We start from the raw sequence: 24,455 nt of genomic DNA on the forward strand, positions 1-24,455 counted from the left end.
GAGACATTGAGATCTATTTTATCTAAAACTAAACCTAATAATGAAAAAGGAACAACAAAGAATTATATTTATAAAATACCTTTTTCCTTTTTGTCTTTAATTATAGAATTTTTACTACAACAAGCACACGCAACTCAATCAACCTCGAGCTATAAGGTTATTTATAAGCTATTATAAGTTTGAAATATAACTGAAAAACATTATTTCTTGTTAATAAGTAATAATATAAAAACTATGAATGTGGTATATCTATGAATCACAATTTTTTCAATTCGGATAAGTGATTAGCAGATTAATCGTTATTTATTGTACAAGACGATAAAATTGTACTTTATCTTCGAGAGCGTTTTTTAGCGTCGAGACGTCAGTCGAGACGCTAATTATGCTCGAGAAGATAATGCGATTTTATCGTCGTGTGCAATACAACATTTTTTTTTATAGCAAGACTTCAAGTTCAGGTGAAAAATAGAATTTCAAAGAAAATTGTAATTTTTAGCACAAAAATCGCAATTGTGTTGCTCCGTTGCTAGGGATATGAATTACTCTGTCAACAAATGTCAAACAAATGTTACATTTTGGTTTTTGCGGAGAATATTGTTGCGTTTTGTGTACAAAGTGAATAAATACGAAATGGACGGAAAAGAATTGACACAAGAAAAGGAAAACCTGCCATTAGATGTAGAAAATGCATCGTTGGAAGCAGAAAGTTTATTGTTGCCACAAAAATCTAGGATGATGTATGAGAAAGAATACCACTCTTTTAAAAAGTGGAAAAACATTAAGAATATCTATGGCGTGAGTGAAAAAATACTTCTGGCGTATTTTTCTGAAAAGTCGAAAAAAGCGATGCCATCGTCATTATGGTCGTATTATTCGATGCTGAAGCGTACGTTGTTGGTGAATGAAAATTGTGACATTTCTAAATTCAGCAAGTTAACCACCTTACTAAAAAACCAGAGTGGAGGATACAAAGCTAAAAAGTCCAAAATCCTGGAGTCAGATGACATTATTAAATTTCTGACAGAAGCTCCTGATGACGTCTATTTGTTGATGAAGGTTATTGCTATTTTTGGTGTGCATGGAGCGACTAGGTCCGATGAATTGTACAAGTTAGAAGTGTTTAACGTGGACGACAGAAAATCGGTGATAATCGTTTCATTATCTGATACTAAAACCAAGCAGGAAGGGTCATTTTGTATTACTGACAAGAAAAGTGGACTGAGTTTCTTGGAAATCGTGAGAAAGTATATTGCCTTGCGCCCCAAAATCGTACCTCACAGTAAGTTTTTTGTAAATTACGGACAGCAAAAGTGCACTACCCAAACGGTGGGGATAAACACTATATATAATATCCCCAAGAAGATTGCAGATTTTTTGAAACTTGCAAATTCAGAAATGTACACGGGGCATTGTTTCCGTCGTTCTTCAGCTACTATGTTCGCAAATTATGGAGCTGATCTAGTAAAAGTTAAACGTTTAGGTGAATGGAAATCGTCATCTGTTGCAGAATCTTACATTGAAGAGTCAATAAGCAATAAGATTGCTGTATCCAAGTGTATACTTGGCGGACCAGAAAATCAATCCAGTACCTCGAATCAAGTGTTTAAGCAAACGAGTACAAGTTGTGATGCTCCAAAAATAGATATTTCTAATAATGTTAATTATAAAATTTTAGTTGTTTTTAATCCTTAATGTGTTTGAATTTGTAAATTTTATTGAATAAAAAAAAGTTAAAACATTTTATCTACTCTTGCTGTTAAAGTGTCACTTTATCTACCCTTACGGTTAAAGTGATACTTTATCTATTTAAAACAGTTGTTATAGCAACACTTTAACATTAGCTATAGAAAAAACATTATTTTTTCTTATAATAGTAAACCGTTGTCTATACAAACAATAATTACGTTCGTAAAGATTACTGTGAGAATAAGTCCGAACCTTTATATTTCCATTCATCGCTGTTATCGGTAATATTTTATAAAATTAAAAGCCTAAACAAAGTCTGCACATTCTAACCGACTTTAGTTTGTCAATTCGTAACTGCTACTTTCGTAACATCGACAGTTCGTAACTATCACTATTCGTAACGAGAAAATTGAATTATTGTGTTTTCTATTTTTAACGTGGACATGGAATTTTTTTACAGTTGCAATTGAAATTACGTTAAAATAAATATAATCTACATGTAACCAAAAATGTAATTATAGTTTGTCTCTTCTAATGTTCCTTAAATTTTCATGTACCTAGATAAAGGATTAATGAAGTAATTAGTAAAATCTAAAAGCCGATAACCATCATTAGAAATTCTCAACTTTCTAAGTAAACATTGTTTTCAAACATAATAGCATAAACCAGTCTTCGAACATAAATTGAGAGACATTAGTGATTTTCTAAATAGTGTCTAGAGTTTTCTGAATAGTAATTGTAAGAAATTTAATATGGCAAATAAACTTACGTATAGCCTTGTTAGCGTGGAAAACGGACTCTTATATACCAAAATTTCAAGTTTGTTCAAAACCGGGTAACCCAATCTGCAATTGTGTATTAAAAGTGTAATGTACAATTATAGAGAAGTGCAAAGGTGACGATATCATTAACTGCAACGAAGGGCATTTACATATTGTACAACATTTCGCAGCAGATGCAAAAAAGATGGTAACTGAAATGAAAGCAAATATGAAAAATCCTGGAGTAACATCTAAAATGGTCTATAGTGTAAAACTTCTTGAAACAAATAGAAGCGTTAAATTTCTACTGTGAAAAACGACTTAAATTTCAAAACACTTCAGCCCGCCAAACAGCAGCGAGAAATGGATGACATGCTACTCCCGATTTGTATGGTTCTGGCTAAGGTACAATATACCACGTTTAAAGTCGTCCAAAATAAAATTATTTTTAATGGTAATTACCTTTCAAAAATTGTTTCATTTGTACAAAAAGTTATAGTGCAACACTAGTGGCATCTTAAAATATCATGACTTCAAACGATATTACTACTTTAAATAACAATACCTTAATCAATATGAGGTAAATACAAAGCACATCACGAAACTCATATTCCAGTGTAATAAATTCTTTTAAACACCCAACAAAAAAACAAGCTATTGTCCTGTCTAGTATGGAAGATACCAAAATTCACGATTACATCATAGCAGTAGGATTATTAGTAGGACCATGTAATGACATTTTCGCATCAAGAATTTCTAACACCAAATTTGTATTTATCTTTCCTCAAAAAGTACAGTCGACTCACTTCTCCACTCCTAAAAGTTTGTAAATACAAAGAGTCACAAATAGAAATAAGAAGATTGATCACTTCAGCCGATAGACTCATAGTATCTAATTCATGCCCTACAATTCCTTACATTATTATAGAAGCAGAACTACAAAGATGGAAATCATTGCTGTGTCTAAGATGACAGCTGTGTCCAGGTATGCCTAAAACATAATACAGCGATGTCCTTAATTTTAGAAGACAAATATTTATCACTTTCATCAAAAAGATGTCTATCTCCGATTTTTTTAATATATCACATGACAACACCCTGTATGGTCTGTATGTTTTCATAAATGGATATAACTGCTTAAACTGTAAAACTATTAGTCACAAAGAAACAGAATGTCCTCACATAACTGATCTCACCCCATGCAACCCTTCCCTACCACCTATTCAACCAAGAAAAACAGTTCAGGAATCTAATGAGCAAACAAACTTAACAATGGAAACCGACTCTATTCTAGTAGCACCTATAAACAACACTACCAAAAACCCTTCTCCCAATACATCATGAGTATTGGGAGATAATTTTACTAATCTTTACTTTACTTTATTAATCAGATAATTTTACCAAAAATCTAGCAGAGGAAACAACTTCACCTTATATAAACATTCCCAATAAAACCAATTAAGTTAAAAGACAAATATCGTCCTCTCCAGATAAAAGTGAAAACCATGGACAAACTTACACACAAATTTTTATGCCGCCTACTTTATACAAACCTAAGAAAAAATTCAAAAAATCAAATAAAACCTCCCGCAAAAATCTCACTATTTCTCTGAAATCAATAAAGGATAAAATAGAGAACAGATCGCCCACAATTATTTCAAATTATAATGAGATTTGCGATTTCCTAAAAACAAATTATATGCCAAGCATCCTGAATTAATCTCCAAAAATTATTCCAATCAACCTTCTGAACTAATTGATATTCTTAACTTCATCCACTGCTATGTCCATAATTTAAAACTAAAAAACAATATGACCCGTTTAAATAAGGAATTAAACCCCAATAAAACATCCTCAATTGAAAAGTCCGATGAACTGCAATCCCAATCGAAAATCTAATGTGAGACTTTTATTGTCCAGTGCAATAAATAAACGATCTCCTAAAATACTTTGTCTTCAAGAGGCCCATTTTAAAAATACCAATATTGATTATTGAAATTATCAATGTTTTCTAAAAAACAGAAACGCACACCAAGCCAGTGGCGTAGTAGTTATCTTCACTAGAACAGATATACAAGCTAAACCAATAATTGCATTAAGTACTAGTCTATAAGCTGTAGCTGTAACAGTTACTTACCAAAAACACATTAACATTTGCAATATTTATATATAGCTGCCTCATCCCAGTGATCTCGATTTACAAGAATTTAGAAATCTTATAGATCAAATTCCAAACATAAAAATAATTTTAGGGAATATGAATTGCCATTATCAGGCATGGGGAAGTCATAAAACGACTAATTCGGTAACTTAATAAACCACTTCATTGATTCCTCAGATTTAATACTTCTTCTTCTCTGAGTGCCTCTCCTATCGGAGATTGGATATCATTAGGGCGATTATAATTTTATTTACTGCTGTTTTGAATAATTCGTTAGTGGTACAGCCAAACCACTCTCTTAAATTTCTCATCCAGGACATTTTTCTATGACCTGGATTTCTGCGTCCTTGGATTTTTCCTTGCATTATATTTTGTAGGAATGTGTACTTTTGTCCTCTCATCAGGTAGCCAAAGTATTAAAATTTTCTCTTTTTTATATTCAGTATAACTTCTGGATCGTTATTTATTCTGCGTATTAATTACCTCTTTATTTGTAATTTTATCCACCCAACTTATTTTTAGTATACGGCGGTAACACCACATCTCAAAGCTTTCAAGATTTTTTACATTCTACTGTTTAAGAGTCCATGCATCAACACCGTAAAGCAAAGTACTAAATACATAGTATTTTAACATTTTAGTTCGTAGCTGAATACTAATATCACGATTACAAAATAATTTTTTCATTTTTATAAAGGCAAACCTGGCAATTTCAATACGTCTTTTTATCTCGTGATTTTGGTTACCTGTTTCATTGATGAGGGTTCCCAAGTATTTGTATTCGTTTACTTTTTCGAATTGGGTACCGTTTATTGTGATACTAGTGTCATGTATTGGATTCGTTTGGATTCGATTGTTTTTTTGACGTTCATCCTTATGCCGTAGTTATTACATATCTCATTCATACTTTCAACTAGTTAGATGTTGTAGATCTTCCGCTGTTCTTGCCATTATCACAGTATCGTCAGCATATCGAATGTTATTGATAACTTCTCCATTGACTATTATCCATTCGTTTGCATGTGAGAGAGCTTCTTGGCATATTTGTTCGCTGTAGATATTAAACAAGAGCGGTTACAATATACAACCCTGTCGTAGTCTTCTACGTATTTCTATTTCGTCCGATGTTTGGTCTTTTATTTTTATATTAGCTCGCTGATTCCAGTACAGATTTAATATTATTTGTATGTTTCTGGTGTTGATGTTCTTACCCTCCAGGATTTCTTTGAGTATATTGTGGCGTACTTTGTCAAAGGCCTTTTCAAAGTCTATAAAGCAGGCGTGTACCTCTTGGTTAACATCTAGACATCTCTGTGTTAGGACGTTTAAGGCAAAGAGAGCTTCTCTTGTACCCAATGCTTTTCTGAATCCCATCTGTGTATCGGTAATATCGATATCTAACTTTTGATAGATTCGGTTGTGGATGACTCTAAGAAATATTTTAAGCAGATGACTCATCAAGGAGATTGTTAGATGATCAGAACATTGCATTGACTTAGTTTTCTTCGGTATGCTGACAAACGTAGACAGCAACCATTCTTGAGGTATTATACCAGTACTGTATATTGCATTGAATATTTTCTATTTTTAGCGTTTCTTATTGCGTATTCTACTTCTTCTTTCAATATGTCTTGCCCAGTTGCATTGATTATCTGAGTTAAGTTGTTTCTGTCGTCTTCAAATAATTCATTCAGGTATTCTGTCTATCTTTTTATTTTATTCGCTAGATCTACAATAAGATTTCCATCTTTGTCTTTAAGTTCACCTATTTGGCATTTTTTTATGCTTCCTGTTATCTCTTTCACTTTTTTGTGCATATTGAACGCATCGTACTTTTTCTCATAGGTTTCCATTTCTTCACACTGTTCTTTAATCCACGCCTCTTAGGCTTCTTTTATTCTCTTTTTTATGTGTTAGTTTATTTCTTTGTATTTGTCTAAGTAATTCTTCATCTTTCTTCTTTGTTCCATCAAGTCTAGTATATCTTGCGTCATCCACCCCTTATTCTTTGTTGTTGTTTTTGTAAGATGTTCCTTTCCTGCTGTTTGTATAGCTGTATTTATGTTCTTTAATTTTTGGTTAACATTAGTTGTATCGTTAATTTGTTGCTTTACTGAACGGATGTTTTCATTTATTGCTTCTTTTGTGTCTTGTCGTATATTTTTGTTTCTAAGTTTATTTAAATCTAGTGCCTTTCTGTGTGGTCTTCTAATCTTTTTTGGTCTCGCCACTATCACAGTAACTACCGGATTATGATCTGAGCCTATATCAGCTCCTGGGTACGTCTTAGTACAGTTAACAGCATAAGGATACCTCCTTGCTATCATAATGTAGTCTATTTGATTTCTCACTATTTTTTCTTTGGTATGCTGTGGAGATGTCAATGTATATAACCGTCGAGGAGGTAATTTGAAAAAGGTGTTTGTTATTACGAAGTCTTCGCTTTGGCAAAATTAAATTAATCGATCTCCTCTGTCATTTCTATTTCCAAGTCCATAGTTTCCTACTTGTTCTCTACCTTACCTTGACCCACCTTGGCATTAAGATCGCCCATTATTATGTTAATGTGTTGCTTTTTATTGTTTTCAGCATTTCTTCTAAATCGTTGTAGAATTGTTCTATTTCATTGTCATCTTTAACTGCTGTTGGTGCATAGACTTGAATAAGATTTATTAAGTTATGTCTTTCTTTAATTTGTATTAATATTAAGCGCTCTGAATAAGGAGTACAGGTAATCAGAGAGTTTTTTCATTTCTTTGAAATGATGATTCCAACTCCGTAACGATGGGTGTTGTTGTCGATTCCGGAGTAATAAAATACGCCATCATTTCATGTTGAACATTTCCCAGATCCTGGCCATTATGTATCGCTGATTCCTAAAACATCGATGTTTAGTCTATTCATTTCTTGTTTAACATTATCCAGTTTTCCTGCAGAGAACAAACTTTTAACATTCCACTTTGCAACTCTTAAAGTTGCTGGTTTCTGCGCTTATTTAATACTACTTAATCATAAAAAATCGACCCGATTTAATTTTTACAACGCCTCATTTTCCGCCATAGATTTGATATTATGTAGCCAATCATTATAAACTATAGCCGTAATATATAGCCTAGGTAAATCCGTAAAGGGGAAAACACTCACACAAGTAGAGTCGACAATGGAAGAGGCTTTAAACATGATGTCAACTTACTACAAACAAAACTCATTAAAGCCAAACCCTACTAAAACCCAAGTATGTGCATTCCATCTCAACAACCAACTGGCGCATGTAAAGCTGAATGTTTCTTGGGAGGGACAACGCTTGAAACATACTGATAGGCCTAAATATCTTGGAGTAGTACTAGACCGGTCACTAACGTATAAATTCCACTGTCAGAACACAAGACAAAAGGTTTCTACGAGAAACAACCTTCTCCGGAAACTTGTAGGGAGCAAGTGGGGTGCAAACCCCCAGGTCTTGAAGGCAACAGCTAAGGCCTTATGTTTCTCAACAGGGGAATATGCTTGTCCCGTCTGGGGTAGATCTAGACACGCCCAACAAGTCACCACGGCGTTAAATGAAACATGCAGAATAATTACCGGTTGTATGAAGCCTACCCCCCTACCCCTACTGTACCGGGTAGCTGGATTCTCATCACCAGATGACCGTAGATGCGCCTCACAATATGTGGAGAAGTTCAGGCAAACTTTCGATGAAAGGCACCAATTATACGGGTTTGACGAACCACCAGGAATCAGCCGACTTAAATCAAGGAAAAGGTTTATGAGAAATGTCAGCGTCGAACCACCCGAACTGTTCCCCCTACATCCAGAACGACCTAATGGAATGAATCTGGACTGGAGAACCTGGCGGACACTGAATCGCATACGCACAGGTGTTGCCGCGGTAAAACAGAACCTCACTTTGTGAATGTGGGGAAATACAGAACGTGGAGCACCTGAGAGTATGCAGACTTTGCCCATCACAGTGCACCCTCGATGATTTATGGCTCGCAAATACAAAGGGTGTAGACGTAGCCCGATATTGGGCAGAAAAACTGTAGTCGGATCCAGACACGAAAAAGTAAAATATTATAAACTGATCTCTTGGTTCAATTTCCAATTTATCAATCTGGGAAAGTAAAGGATACCAACTTAAACTCCTATTTAGGAGTCTTAGGTCTTTAAATAATATCATAACTAATATCGGTAAAACTAAACTTTGTAATAGACAAACAGTGCCTTGGTGGACCAGCTAAATCACACTAGCTCTATCTATAACAAATCGCGCGTTTAATAAACTTAAAAAGTATAATGCGGAAGAAAATTGACTGAATTTAAAAAAAAAAAATAGAGCAAGAATCAGATATCTCATAAAAAAACTATTTAATATACATAATCATATTAAAACTATTGTGTTTGTCATCCTAGTAATAACCCTGCGTGAAAATGCTACTCCCAATAACATAAATTTTCTACTTTATGAAAAATACAACTTGCTATTACATGGCAGTGGATCTCATCATCCCAATAGAATGTTTATATTTGGATATGAACAGTTGTTGTACTTGTTACTAATGCATAAAAATTAATAATATGAGAAAAAAGTGGTCCTGAAAAAAGTACCACTATTTTAAATCAAGGAAAGTACAGTCCATCTAATTTACAATCCGTTGCACGTCATTATCTACGTCAGAGATCGAAGTTGACATAGTTGCCAAAGTATAAAAAAATCCTAAATCCATTTTAAATCAAATAGTTCACATAATTATTATTATACTCTTTACAACGACTATTTAAATTCTTACGTGACATTTTTGAAATAAAACACACTAATTTTGTTCTAAAAAGAACAGATTTTATTAAATAGGTAAAAATATAAAACAAGAGGTATTTACTTTAAAATTTAAAATAATAAAGTACTAAAAGTGTCAACACCGCAACCGTCAAATAAGTGTTAGCAATTTATGCCAAAATTTCACCTTCGTTCGATTACAGTTACAGTGTGTTCCGAACAAATGTTCTTCATAAAAACGCTTTATAATGCATTTATACAAATTAAATGAAACATATTGTTGTCTATTTCTTTAAGTTAACATTAATAGAAATCTTTAAATATTAGTTCTACGCGTATATAATAAAATATGTCTAGTGGCTGTAATGCCAGTGTACTCGGCAAAGTGATTCTAAAAAAGAATACACCTACCGCCTAACTATTTCGTGTTAGTATCATGTGACGTCACGGGCTATGACGCCGATGACGTGCAACGGTTTGTAAATTAGATGGACTGTATACAAACGGCATTTTTGTATACATCTCATAATGCCCAATCTTCTAAAAAAAAATTACTGTTTGCGTTACGAATAGTTGCAGTTAATGTTAAAAAATTATGCCATCACGAATTGATGTCGTTACAACTTGTCCGTTACCATTTGTGGGGTTAGAATTAGTCGCATTACTGTCGCATATCATGAAAACAAATATCTTACCCTAGAACTTGTTTCGTACCCATCAGCAAAGAAACTGACAGCATTAGCTAGAATATCTATAGTTGATACAGTGCCGCCCTCTACATTTGACTGATTGCTTATAATATCCAAAAAGTCATTTCTTACAATGTTGTTATCTTTTCTATGTTTTAGTGAGCCTCTGACTATATCAAATAACCTAGTTTCTATGGCTTTAGATACTAATCTAAAATAAAGAAAACACAGTCAAATAACATAATTAATAGAATTTTAAATAAGAAATATAAAAGTGTGTCTTTAAATTTTTTTCATGTCACTGAAAAGATATGGCTATGTATATCAAGAAAACTTTTTGGACCTTTTATCATTTATTTCATCTTGCAATATCAGCTGTCGTATGAAATATCAACCAAATATGAATCACCTACCTACATATCTCCAGAAGCAACGAAAAATATATATTTGTTAGAACCTTTCTGAGATTATTTTAGTAACTCTTTTGCAGCTGACAAAAGTGTTGCTATATACTGTATGATATCTGTTGTCCTTTCCCTTGGCATAAACCTAAACTGTTCTTCTTTTCTCGATGTTACCATCCTTAATACTCCAGTAACTCGGGCGGAATATAGTACCTTACCTCCCGATTCTGTCTGAGTTCATGGAATTCGAATGGACTTCGTCCATGAAAAATTTGGAATTAAGCTTATCTTACCCTTCTTTGCAAAAATTATATATGGGCTAATTGTGCTTTTGTTTTTAGGTGGTTAAAACTGCCCCAATTGGAATAAATAGATGATTAAATTTTTTACGACAAATAAAATAAATAATTTTTTACGATGTAAAATACTTAACTTATGAATTAAAATCACTAACAATTCATGATTGATGATAGGGATACATAAAAGCATCCCTTTATGCAAAAAATTACTTAACACATTGGCTGCCCAAATAGAAAGAAAAAAATTTCATTTCAGGCTCCAAACTTTTTTTTATTAATTCATATTAAAAATGCATTAGGTTATTAAATTTTTGAGTTCAGTTACAAAAAAAATATTTTTTCTTGATTTATGACCGTGAATTAAATTTAACGCACGGAGCTCTAAGACCAAAATAACACTTCCAAGCCACGTGCATTGTAGGTGACTCACGCAATATACTTTACCTACCGCTACAAGTCTCAGCTTGCAATTTAGCTTAAGTAAAGATTTCGTTACAGTAACAGTGCTGTTCGAATTTGTTTCGTATTAGAACTACCTATTCTGTTTATTATGGCGAAAAAATTTGATACTTACGAGAAACAACAACAATATTTGCAGAGATTGCATAAGGATGAATACTTTGATATGGGTAATGAGGATGTAGATGATCCTTTCGAAGGTGACAATTCTGAAGATGATTATATACAGCTGAGATAGTGAACAAGAAGAACCGGCTACCAAAAAATGGAAACGAAAAAGTGCAGAAACATCTACAAGTACTGTAGATCAAGTGATAAGTAGTGTAGTGTTGCGGGCTAGTCGTGAATCATTTAATGATAGTCGTAAAACTGTGAAACAATCTTCAAGCCGTATCACGGAGACAACAGATCATCAATCTAGTGAATCATCTGAAGATACAGATAGCATTGAACTTCCTGTTACTCCTACCGAATTTTAAATTACATGGACTGCTATAACGGGAAAAAATCTAAAGGTATTTGATTTCAATGCAGTACATCCTGGCATTTCACCTGAAGTTGCATCGCTATTAGCGCAAAAAGAACCCTATGATTTCTTTAAATTTTTTCTAACAGATGATATTATTGACTATAGTATTGTAACTGAAACAAACAGATATGCTGAGCAGATCAAACAAAATGAAAATATTTTACAGTATTCAAGAGTCAAAAGATGAAAACCTCTAACAAATTCAGAATTTGAAATATTCCTGGGTATAATTATGTGGATGGGTTTAAATAAAAAACCTCGACTATCCGAATATTGGTCGAAGAATATCCTGTACGTCAATGATATCAAAAAGCGTATGTCACGAAATCGTTTCGAACTAATATTACGTATGTGGCATTTTTCTAATAATACAGAATGTCCAAGAGGTGATCGACTTTTCAAAATTCAACCCTTAATCGATCGTTTACTGGCCAAATTTCAAACTGCCAGAATTCCGAACAAAAATGTATGCATTGATGAGACTCTAGTACCGTTTCGTAAACGGCTGGCTTTCAAACAATATATCAAAAGTAAAAAACATGAATTTGGGAGAAAATGGGTATACTTTCAATATGAAAGTTAACTTCGGAAGAGACGTTTTGGAGCCAGGGATTTTAGCATCATCTTCAGTTGTTATGTCGCTGATGGACGGTCTCCTAGATTGTGGTAGAATACTGTACACAGATAATTTTTATACTAGTATTCACTTGGCTCACCAACTTTTAGATAGATCAACACATCTCATAGGCACACTCAGATCGAACAGAAAATTAAACCCCCAAGAGGTTGTGAAAGCAAAGTTGAAAAGAAATGAAATTATTGCACGAGTAAGTAACACAGGAGTTGTTGTAATAAAATGGAAAGATAAAAGAGATGTATTAATGCTTAGTACAGTACACACAGACAGCAAACTAGAGGTTATGAGTAAAAACAACAAAATGGCAGAAAAACCACAAGCAGTGATCGATTATAATAACTGTAAAGCGTTTATTGACCTTTCAGATCTAATGAAGTCATATTCGAATTCACTACGAAGAGGAGTAAAATGGTACCGTAAACTAGCAGTCAAACTTCTCAGTAGATTAGTTATTACAAATGCATACATAATGTATAAAAGTATATCTAAAAATAAAATACAAATTACTGCCTTCAGAGAAGAAATAACAAAAAAACTATTAGAGGAACAAGTGCCGGAAGAACAAGTCGTACAACAAGAAATTTTACAAACTTGTCGACTGAAAAATATGGAATCAGCAAGAAGAAGGTGTACAGTTTGTTATGAGAATCTGAAAACAGAACATGGAAGAGACTATGCTATGGAAAAATGTAAGCAGACTTCGTACAAATGTGACATTTGCGAGACATTTTTCTGTGTAGAGTGTTTTTTTGTGAAACATAAAACTGTAAAAATTTGATTTATAAAGAACTAAATAGTTTGTCACTTTCACAAAATATCTACTTAATTTGATTGTTTTTTGGTAATACATAATTTACAGTAAAATGTGCATCTTATTTTCTACGGCTATTACAATAGTATTTTTCACGCAAACCATTGGGCTAACTTCAGTAATCTGACCACCGGGCCATGTACAAATGCTTTGTATATGAATAACGTGTAAACTGTGAATTATATTTGTCTCACAGAGCATAGAACCAAACCTGTCGTTGGAATTATATTTAACTCACAGAACGTCTGGTCAAAACGGAGCGTGAATTAAATACAACTCACATGGCGGTTAATGTGTTAAAATGTCTATTTATAATTTTAAATGTTTTAACTTTTCATTTATACAACTAAAAATTCATTTTTCGCTTATGATACGATATTTCTTTAGTTTAAACTCTTCAATCTCTAAAAATTACTCCTAAAGACGACTACAACGTTAAAAATAATTTTGTACACATTAAAATTCTAAAATTATGTATTTCAATCAATAAAAAGTTGTTTCTTATTTATGAAAAATTATTTCTTGTGTTGCAACTGGTTGAACCCTTATAAACTACCCCCTATGCTAATAACAGTATGAAGTACTCAACAGTATTTGTTGGTGCCAAGATATTCATCTACAAAAACTAGTATGCGTACCTTAGATATGTGAGAGCTCTAAAATTAGTATATTTATCATGCTAAAAAATTATCTCCCAAAAATATAATTGGTTTTTCTTCAAGAAGTCAGTTGATTTTTAGGCTTTTATATATCTGTATAACTCCGCCTGGAATGACTGTTGGGTAGATCGAGTAGCTTAATAGTCTTTCTTGCAGGTCCCAAGCCTGGATAAAGGAGGAGGGTTAAGCGGAAGGCCAACAACCTGCCCTTATAAAAAAAAGCAGTCTGCTATGAAAACTGTAAGTTTGCCTCGGAATCGAACAGATATATATGGAAAATGACAATCGCAATGGAAAGGACTTTAAATGTTGGAACATGGACTGTTCTAAGTTGGTACCGGACGGGAGCATCTATACATAAAATAAAACAGTTAGAAAAAGTAGGCATGGACGTTACGGCAATACAAGAAATAAGGTGGATAGACAGGGGAAACATAAAAATAGACAGGGCGGTCATTTTCTACAGTGGAAACCAGACAGGAAAACACGAATTTGTGAATAGGCAGTTTTTAGTGAAGAATTGTGTTTTGTGTGTAGTAGGATCAATAGCAATTTTTGGTATTTTAAAAAGGTGGTAGAATGTAAAACAATGAGTGACTGCGATGTAAAATAAATTTGGTATACCAGGGTAAGGCAAAATTTAAGTTAGGTAGTTGAAATTAATAAATTATTTTAAAGGCGATAAAAAGGCTTACTTCATACAAGGAAACAATTAGGTAATAACATTCTTTTTATCCCAAACTTAAGCACAATGACTTTTGCTTCTACTACATCATTCCACTTGACATTGACGGGTACTAACTGATTTTTCATACCATCTTTCTATCAGTTAGCCCAAGACTCCAGAACAGATCAGAGGTAATGTAAGTCGATAAAACCTCACCATCTACAGGGGGTCATGTAAGATGCCCCCATTTTCAGTTTTTAATAATCAACAAGTTAACAGTCTATTGCATTTACCTTGATAAATACCATGAGGATTATATTTTAATACGGATGTCCTTCCAATGTTTTTATGTGGCCATACAATGTTTTTAACAACTTTTTATGTAAGTAGTAAAAAACCAACGTGTCATTTCTATACATTTAAATTTTAACTTACTTGTTTTTTAATATTGGTATTTTTACTCTCTCTTTTAGTAAACTGATGATGGAATGATTTAGTTCTGAAAAGATCTTCTTTAAAATAAAAAATTTTAAGCTTTTCATAAGCATTTTTTTATACCTTAATACACACGAACACCACGTGCTTTGTAAGAAATTAAACAGCATCTAAATACAGTAGACCAGAGCAATAATGTCGAAAGGCTATGGCAACAAATGGAAAAATCAATTACGGAGTCAGCAGAACTAATAATAGGAAAATGCAAGAAGAAAACAAGGGAATGGTTTGATAGAGAATGTAAAGAAAAACTACACGACAGACAGATAAAGCGAAACATTATGCTTCAACAAGGAACAGCAAAAAGTAAAGAAAAGTATGCAACTTCACGCCGAGAAACAAGAAAATTAATTATAAAAAAAAGTACGAAGAAGAGAAATATATGAAGAAATGGATAGAAATGGGCAACAGCCAAATAGTCGAGCATTTTTCAAATCAGTGTCAAACGAAAGGTAAGGCTTCAGACATAGATGCGTGTCTGTACTCAGAAAAAATGATGAATTAATAATAAATGAAAAAGAAATGCTCCAAACATGACAAGAATATTATTTCAAGACTTTACTAAACATACATCAAGAGGAAGAACATGAAGAAGATATATATTTTGTGGTGGACCTACCGGTAAAAGACCGCAAAATAGATGAAACATTACAAGCAATTAAAAATTGAACGAAAAAAAAAAACAAAAAAGCTCCAGGCTCTGACAATATACTGGCTGAATTCCTTAAGTACGGAAGAGAAACTCTACATAGACAAATACACAAACTAATAACACTTATATGGAACGAAGAGAAAATACCAACAAAATGGCACGAAAGTGTAATAATCCTCATGCATAAAAAGGAAGACAAAACCAAGTGCTCTAATGATAGAGGCATCTCCCTACTTAATACGGCATATAAAATTTTATCGAACATCCTATTAAGCAGGCTGACAACGTTTGTAGAAAATTTAATGGGGGAATACCAAGCTGGCTTCAGAAAACATATATCGACCATAGATTAGATCTTTACTCTACATAAGACAGCTGCTTGAAAAAGGATGGGAATTCAATAGAACTATCCATAATCTCTTCAAAGGTTTTCGGCAAGCGTACGATAGCATTAAAAGAGATCAGAAGTGAAATGAAATGGCAGAACTTTCAGTTCCAAAAAAACTTATCTAGCTTGTTAAAATTATGTGTGAGTAGCTGTAGATCCAGAGTATGGATAGGTAACAAACTCTCAGAATTTTTTGAAATAAGCAGTGGCCTGAAACCAAGAGATGCGCTCTCACCTCTCCTCTTTAATATCATCCTGGAGAAAGTAGTAAAAGCAGCACAACTTAAAACAAAATTATTGACAGTAAATGGACCAAAATTACTACTAGCATACGCAGATGACATTGACATTGTGGAAAGCGCAGTCACCAATATGAAGGGGACTTTTAATAAATTGAAGGTAGAGGCAAAGAAAACTTTTTTAAGGGTAAACGAAGAGAAAACCAAATACATGTGCATCAACAGACAAAAGGGACGAGATAGAATAGGGCAAAATGTAACAATTGACCCATATAACTTTGAAAGAGTGGAGAGTTTTAAATATCTCGGAGCAACAATCGCTGCAGATAACGATATCGCGGAAGAGATTAAAGGAACAATTCAGGCAGCAAACAGATGTATGTACATGTATGTATGTACAGATCATGTATGAGTGTGAAACGTGGACCCTGACCAAAGAAACTGAAAGAAAATTTAGATGTTCTGAGAGGAAAATCCTCACAAGAATCTTTGGGCCTTATCACGACATTAATAGCAACCAATACCGAATGAGAACAAATGCTGAGGTCAAGCAGATGTATAGAGCGAGTGTTAAAGTCCAAGAGATTAAATCCAAACGTTTAAGATGGGCTGGCCATGTCCATAAACTCCCTAATAACCGCCTTGCCAAGTTACTATGGGAGAGAGCCCCCACAGGAAGAAGGCCCTTAGTACGTCCACGAATGCGATAAAGAGACAATATAATATGGTAAGATCTAAGAACAATGGGGCTACCCACTGACCCAACTATTATGGACGACCGTTCAAGATGGAAGCAAGTTGTGCAGTCAGCCAAAACCCACCCCGGGTTGTAGTGCTAAGAGAAGAAGAAGAAGAAGATATATCTCTATACAGTTTTTTGAAAGGTTAATTTAGTGGCTACAAGACTAAATTCATTAGAAAACCAAACTACTCTATAATTTTGAAAAATTAACGTTTGAAGTACTCGAAACTGGGGGTGTTCATACCAAGACACATTTTAATAGGTGATTTCATTATTGTTTTTTACGGTATAGAAGTTTATAAAAAAAGAAAATATTTATTTAAAAAGAAACTAAAGTTTTGTACTCATAATCATTTTTTACGTATAATATTTTATAGTTTTTAAGTAAGTGATGGATTTGACCGTTGCTTGATGGAAATTCATTTTGTATAAAAATAAAATACTAAAAATTTGGTTGTCAAAACTCCCACAAAATTTATTATATCTTCCCGCTACAGCTCTTTCGGAAAAGTGCCTTTCTCAAGTGATGTATTTATGGTATGTGTTTACACTTTATAGTCTTTAACTAAGTAGGTTGAAGAGGGGAGAACTGTTTGACCGTTGGTCATTCAAAATTATGTCTGTATTTTTTAGCTTGTTAATTTACATAGATTTCAATAAAGATAGCTTAAGGCCTTCATTTGGATGCGAAGAGTTTGAAATTCGTCACTAAAAGTATGATTATAATTTAAAAGGTGAAGTGCGTATGTAGATTCTGTTTTTTATTATTGAAAGCCCTTTTATGTTCTACAATACGTTTGGTAAAAGTTCTACCAGTTTGACCGATGTAAGTTTTTGGGCAGTCGCCACGTTTACGTTTGTATACAAAATTGTGTAAGTGGTTTTTATTTTGGCTTTTGTTGTTTCTAATATATTTGCTTAAGTTGTTGTTTGTTCTACTTAAAGCTAGTGTTTTATTTTTTTTTATGTATTTCGCTATTTTTGTTGATATCTTGCCTGTATCGAGTATCTGTACTGGGTTTTTCTTTGGGGGTGAAAATACGAATTTCAATTCTTTCCTATATAGTTTTTGATTTAAAATTTAATTAAATGTTTGTTTCTTGTACCCATTGTTTACTGCTATTTGCTAAATGATATTTAATTCTATCTCAAAGTTGTAACAGAAATTCCGATGTCAAAATACAAACGCGAAACTTCGCTCTACATACAGTTCCCCACAGTACAGTAGTACGCCGAGGCACTAGTATACGCTTAACATGTTTCCTAGAAGGTTTCGGTCCATGAAAGGTTAAAAGTTTTAAATATCTTTTGCTAAGAATTTGCAAAATTTACTCAATAACAAAACGTTTACGACTTAAAAAAATGTATTGAATTTGTTATTCATAAATGTGACTAAGATTCGCTTACCTTATCTTAAAATATTTAATAAAATCTGGAAACACTGTTACGAACATCCACATAAGTTTATTCGCTGTGCCCTCAGGTGACAACATATTGTCTGCCAATTCTCTAAATGTCGAATAGGGTTCATCAAACGACTTGCCTTCCAAACCAAAGGCACAAGCTGCTACATTGTCTAATGTAAATCGCACGCAGACCTCTCTGGCCTCTAAAGGTGCAGGTTGCTTTAGTTGTTCTTCGATATATTTTACCATATTTTTTCCTGTATTATCTATGAAGTAATACATTCCTTTAATCTAAAAATAACAAATCTTTTTGTGTGTCTCGTGTAGAAAGTATTGAACAATTTACTATTTTTATTAAAAAAGGCACAATTTTATTTTAAAATATGCTTAATCTGACGTTTTGACTACCACTTTGAAATTTCCGGAACAATAAAAACGATTTCCGTCTCATTGTTCTCGTTTTCTCAAGTCTTATTTTTATGTTTTTTTAAAGTACTTTAAAAAAGGTGTTTTAATTTTTTTCGTAAAATTGTTCGTGTAATACGTACGGTACAATATCTAGATTTGTATTAGGCTTTGAGCAAAAATGGATAAAATAAATCTCTTTGTTTTTAACAAGCTACGCTTAATCCCAATATATAGACTACAAGGCCATGTCAGATTTTATTGGGTCGTTTGACCCAGTATAAATTACATATAAAACAATACATGTAGTATCAACTTTAGAAACTATGCCGTCAATTATTATCTGTACAGGTGAGTCACGGGTAAATAAACTTATCACTCAAGGGAGGAGGATATTTTGGTTAACCATATTCATACGGAATTTATAACAGGTAGATAATATTGACCTGCGACCTAATGTACGGTGTTTTTATATTGCTATCTGCTCATAAATGACCAATTATCAGCTATTTTCTGACCTAACTTAATAAACAGCAAGTACTTAAATCTAAGAGCTTACCCTATAGCTTCCTCTTATTTTATCCATCAACTAATGCAATACAACGACCGTGCAAGAACATCACAGCATTATACTCTGCTTTTTACACATAACTGTTACAAATTTACTCACAATATACAAATACAAACTCAAATGGTTTTGTCCTTATGAGTCTTCTCTTTAGTCTTTCAGTCACAGTTTTCATAGCCAGATCCTTGTGGAGGATGCTGTTACGGATTGTTACTTCGGCTGTTAAGGATCATCAATAATGTTCCTCAGTACTTTTAAAATCTCTGGATAATATGTACTTGTAGATTACTAGCTTTGGTACAGCCCCAGAGTTGGCATCCTTATACCCATACTGGCCTCAGTACTTGCTTGTAAATAGATAATTTATTATGAATGGCTAATCTTGAATTTTTCTATCTAATCTCTAACTCCCACTCTTTTCATTTTGATATGGACATTTCAGCGCAGCCTCGCATCTAGGGTGATGCCCTAGTATTTTGCTGATGTTGCATAAGGAACTTGGATATTATTTATTCTAACTTGGAAATTTTCTACTTTTTATTTGTAAAGTTAATGCGTGCAGATTTAGTTTCATTTTATTTTATTCGCCATTTTCTCGTCCAGGTACGTATTGTATATACTGATAGTTGCAACTTATAAATCGCTTCTTCACTAAAGTCTCCTATCGCTAGTATGGCTGTATTATTCGCGAAGGTGGCAATAGTGTTTTATTCTTGCTCTGGAATGTCACATGTATACAATAATTACAGGACCGGATCTAATACACTCCCTTATGGTATGCCAGCTTTGATCTCTCTTGAATCGGTGTACACTTCTTGTTTTGCTCTGTAATGTCTATTCGCAATGTATGATTCTAAGATTTCTAAATACTGTTTAGGCATGAATGTTCTTAGTTTATAGTTTAAACGCTCATGTCAGGCTTTAACAAACGCCTGTGCTACTTCCAAGAAGATTGTAGAGCAGACTTCTAAAAGAATCTAATTTATATCTCTTTAGACAATTTAAAAGCAGCATGTATTAGATAGGTCAGCTTAACTATGGCTTTTCTTGGTAGATTTTTTAATAGCTCTACTATTATGAGATCATATTCTGGAGCTTTCTTCGGATTTATATTTTCTTTTATCTTTGTTGATACTTCTCTAAATGATGTCAACGTTATTATTTCTTCGATTTGGAATGGTTCTTCTCATCTTATCTCTTCACCATCATTGTCGTTGGGTTTGAACGTGCTTTCTAAATAGTCTGCAAATCTTTCTTCTTTTTGTTCGTTACTTTTTTAGCCCAGTTGCCGTTTTCCAACTTAATAGAAGGAGAATAAATAATTTGTCTCTTCATTCTTTTTTTTTTTGCCTTCCATAACGAGTAATCTGTATTCTGGTCAGCTGTTAAATTACTTAAAAAGAAATCAATTGTTGAATTTTCTATAATCTGTAGCTGCATTTTTAGTTTTTGTGTAGCAATATTTAGGCTAGTTTTGTCTTTTAGGCTAGACAGATTTTATCCAATGAAGTAGAGATAGGTAAATGTAATTGTTTGTTTGATGAAAGTAATGTTCTATACCATTAAGTTCTTTAAAGTTATTTATATTTATTATAAATATAATTAAAAATGTCTCCTCAAGAACTTCCCCGTTTACTGTTAAACAATTACAATAGTTAACTTGAGTTCTCCAATCAACAATACAAGATAGTTTGAACCATGTTCTTTCAACCATCAATTAATAGAGTACCGGCATGTAAGTAATGTTTTATTTATTTGTTTATTTATTATTTCATTACAGTTTAATAGACTATTTTACCAATTTGTGGGTCTTACCTTGTCTGCTTAAATATTTTATTCGTTTTTAAAAACCACGGACATGTAATATTGGCATAATTACTGTAATTTATATAATTTATATCACCTATCTTTGTTTTACCTTTATTAGACAACACCCTAATATGGGTTTATTATTTTCAGCATTAATTTAACTTTGTATCGTGACCTGAAGATGCTTTGCATATTGTAGAAAGCAAAACCGGTCGTCTGATAGTTAAATTAAATTGAATGTGAGTAAGTCTAATTTATTATTTCTTTTACCTTTTGTAAAATACTTCTTTTCCTTAAGTTGTAAGTTAGCCTAGAGCCCCAGTGGGTACTTTTTGGATTAAATTCACCACCCATGATGTATCTTTTTCCTAAAGTATTTATAACCTGTTGTAGCTTGTATGTGCTCAGTTGCATATTTTAATTACTTATGATGCAAGATGTTATCTTTAATTATGATAGCGCTTCCTTCTTTAGCTGCATTATCTGGGTGTACAGTAGAATATAATCGGTACCCCCTAACTTTTATATATGACTGTTTAGTAAAATGTGTTTCAGAAACGAGACCCAGATCAATTTTGTCAATGTCTACTACTGCTTGCAACTTGATATGATATTTTAATAGTCCGTTTGCGTTCCACGCCCTTATTTGGAGGTCCTTAACCTTTTCCGATTTTCGAAATAGCTCCTTAAGCGCTATGCTCTAGTCGAGTAACTCTAATTACGATTTGCTATTTTGTCATCAATCTTGGTAAGCTTTTTCAATGTCATTTTTAATATAATATTAGTTTCTTTTTCTTGTTGCGATGGTGCATATCTGCTTGCATTCTTTTTTACATCGCTGTAACTTCTATTCTCACTGACCTTTACCGTGTTTAATTTTTTGCTTGCAATAACCCTATGCGTCGCTTTTATAACATTGTCTTTGTTTCTTCTCTGGTTTCTCATTGTTTTCTCTACAACAAACACATTTTAATTTATCTTCCGGTGGTTTTTATCAATCTTTAGTATAGTGTTTACCAATACCTTTTACACATCTTGGCTCCTTTTTACAGTATTTGCACGCGTGTTCATAAGCCTGGCATCTTTTACATTACGTGACTAGTCTGGAACTCCTTAATGGCTGGATTTCAGATCTCGTACTAAGTTGCAACCTAAGCAACCTAATGCTGTACAAAAATATTGGTACCAGAAACAGGGAAAATTTGTATTTTCTGAAAACTTTTTCTTCATTTTCGGAAATTTGACACACTACGGCATTCATACATAAAGTTTTGGATTTGTATATAAAATAAGTTTTTTGCAACGTCGTACATTTCAACCCGTAAGAGGGGTGAGAAATCTAAGCCACAATCCTTAATTTGAACCCCATGCTGTGAGTACCGATAAGAATTGTCAGCATAGTTTTTAAAAATGTTATAACATATTGCAGTAGTGATTTATATGTGATTCATGTTGGGTCAAATGCCTCAACATAAATCACATATGTAATAATATAGTTTTGACGTAAAAAATAGATTGAAAACATGGATAAATAATTGAAATTTTGAATCACGAACAAGTCTAAAAATATTGATTTTTTAAAAATAATTCGAAAATTTTTTGATTAAAACATATTTTTCTATCGATTCTTGAGAATATTTCCAATATAAAAGTTTCCACCCATTAGTTGGGATAGATTCCATCCCCAGAGTCAAAACAAAGTACAAATGTAAATATATTTGTATTTTTACAGGAACACTAACATTAGATATATATTAAATAACGGAAAAATAATAATTATATAACTTTAACTAATGTCTATTAGATTAAATCTTGCGGTAGAGCTGACGGTTTTAGAGAGTAGGTATAAAGAGTAGGTTTCAAGTCTGTAACGTTATAAACGTCGCATCTATTAATATAGATTAAAATAATTATTTTATTTTAATTTCTTTATTAATTTATTAATTCCTGCCTTCAGATTTGTTTTTACTATTTTTTCTTCAAAAAGTAGTTGGCGCCCTCTGTCTTTTTTTTGTTCTCTTTCTTTCCGGTAGAAGAAATATTTGCCTTCTCTCTTTCTGTCCGGTAGACTAAATATTCTGTTCTATGTTGACAGAAAAGCTTATTTCATCATGGGCCTACGTCCTATGTCATCTGTGCAAACTTCAGTTTAGTATCCCTTCTTTCTGTCAATCAACTTTTCTAACGTAGTGGAAATATAATTTTTTGGCTGTTTTTGAAATTTATAAAAGAAGGTAAAAATTATTATAAGCTGCATTTTATGATCTGCAGACTTCTCTTAAGGTGAGTACTTTCATTGTAATCTATATTCTATAATTCTGACAGCATTCCCAATATTCGTAACCTCACTTTTTTCGAAACCAAGTTTCCAGTTATATGCATATAGGAATCTTAACAAAGAATTTAACTAAGTAACAATAATTATATTTCATATTATCCTTGCCATCTGCTATTTGTTTCATGGTAGTTTTGTAAAATGGCAAATAAATTAAACTCTTTTTGATGTGTCTCCAATACGAGCTGTTTCTGATATTTCATTTTATTGGCCGTATTTCAGATTTAATTGGCTGTATTGAAACGCTATTGGAGAATATGGAATAACTGGATATTCCTCGAAGATTTTACTGAATATTTTAAGAAACAATTTATGGAATAACTGCACCTAACCAATTAATTGAAAGGTCACAGATATTTAGTAGCAAGCGGCCCATCGATGCCATGATGCCATAAGTATCATTCGAATGTAAAGCATTGGCAGGGTTGTTTCCTATCCGCTAAGGGTTCAGGTTTGATTCCTAGTTTAAGACAAGACGAACTCACACTTGAGATACTGAGCTAGGCGAAGCATAGATGATAAACTCCCATGGTTGATTGGGGTATTATTTCTATAATAGTATTTCAATTCTCTTTGGTAGTCTTATCCTTACAAGTCCATTGATTTATATAGGTTAGCGAATAAGCTGCAGAAGAGTTCCTGAGAACATCAAGAAGCCATACGTAAGTTTGGTATGGTTAATTCGAAGTCTTCTAGTTATCGATACTTCTATTCTAGTTCTAGTAAGTCCTGGGAGAGATGACCAATAAACAGTTAAAATTCATAAAGAGCTGTTTTACTCTTTTACCATAAGTTTTTTCAGGTAATCTCTACTCATTTTTTGAAAATGAATTTGAGATCGTTAGCTAGTTAGCTAGAATTATGGATATTGTAAATA

The 24,455-nt window shown here is 32.9% G+C and overlaps 1 protein-coding gene across 1 annotated transcript in view; it reads right to left on the reverse strand.

Annotated features, from left to right (window-relative positions):
• The window catches only part of LOC140443713 (cytochrome P450 6j1-like), a 67,356-nt gene that overhangs the window by 17,372 nt on the left and 25,529 nt on the right, over positions 1-24,455 (reverse strand). The window contains exons 3-4 of the mRNA XM_072535099.1: positions 18,463-18,752; positions 10,081-10,285 (exon numbers count right to left, since the gene is read on the reverse strand). Coding sequence (XP_072391200.1) covers positions 10,081-10,285; positions 18,463-18,752 — 495 coding nt within the window. The remainder of the gene's footprint in view (positions 1-10,080; positions 10,286-18,462; positions 18,753-24,455) is intronic.

The sequence above is a fragment of the Diabrotica undecimpunctata genome, chromosome 6, assembly GCF_040954645.1.
Source record: "Diabrotica undecimpunctata isolate CICGRU chromosome 6, icDiaUnde3, whole genome shotgun sequence".
Taxonomy (NCBI): Eukaryota; Metazoa; Arthropoda; class Insecta; order Coleoptera; family Chrysomelidae; genus Diabrotica; species Diabrotica undecimpunctata.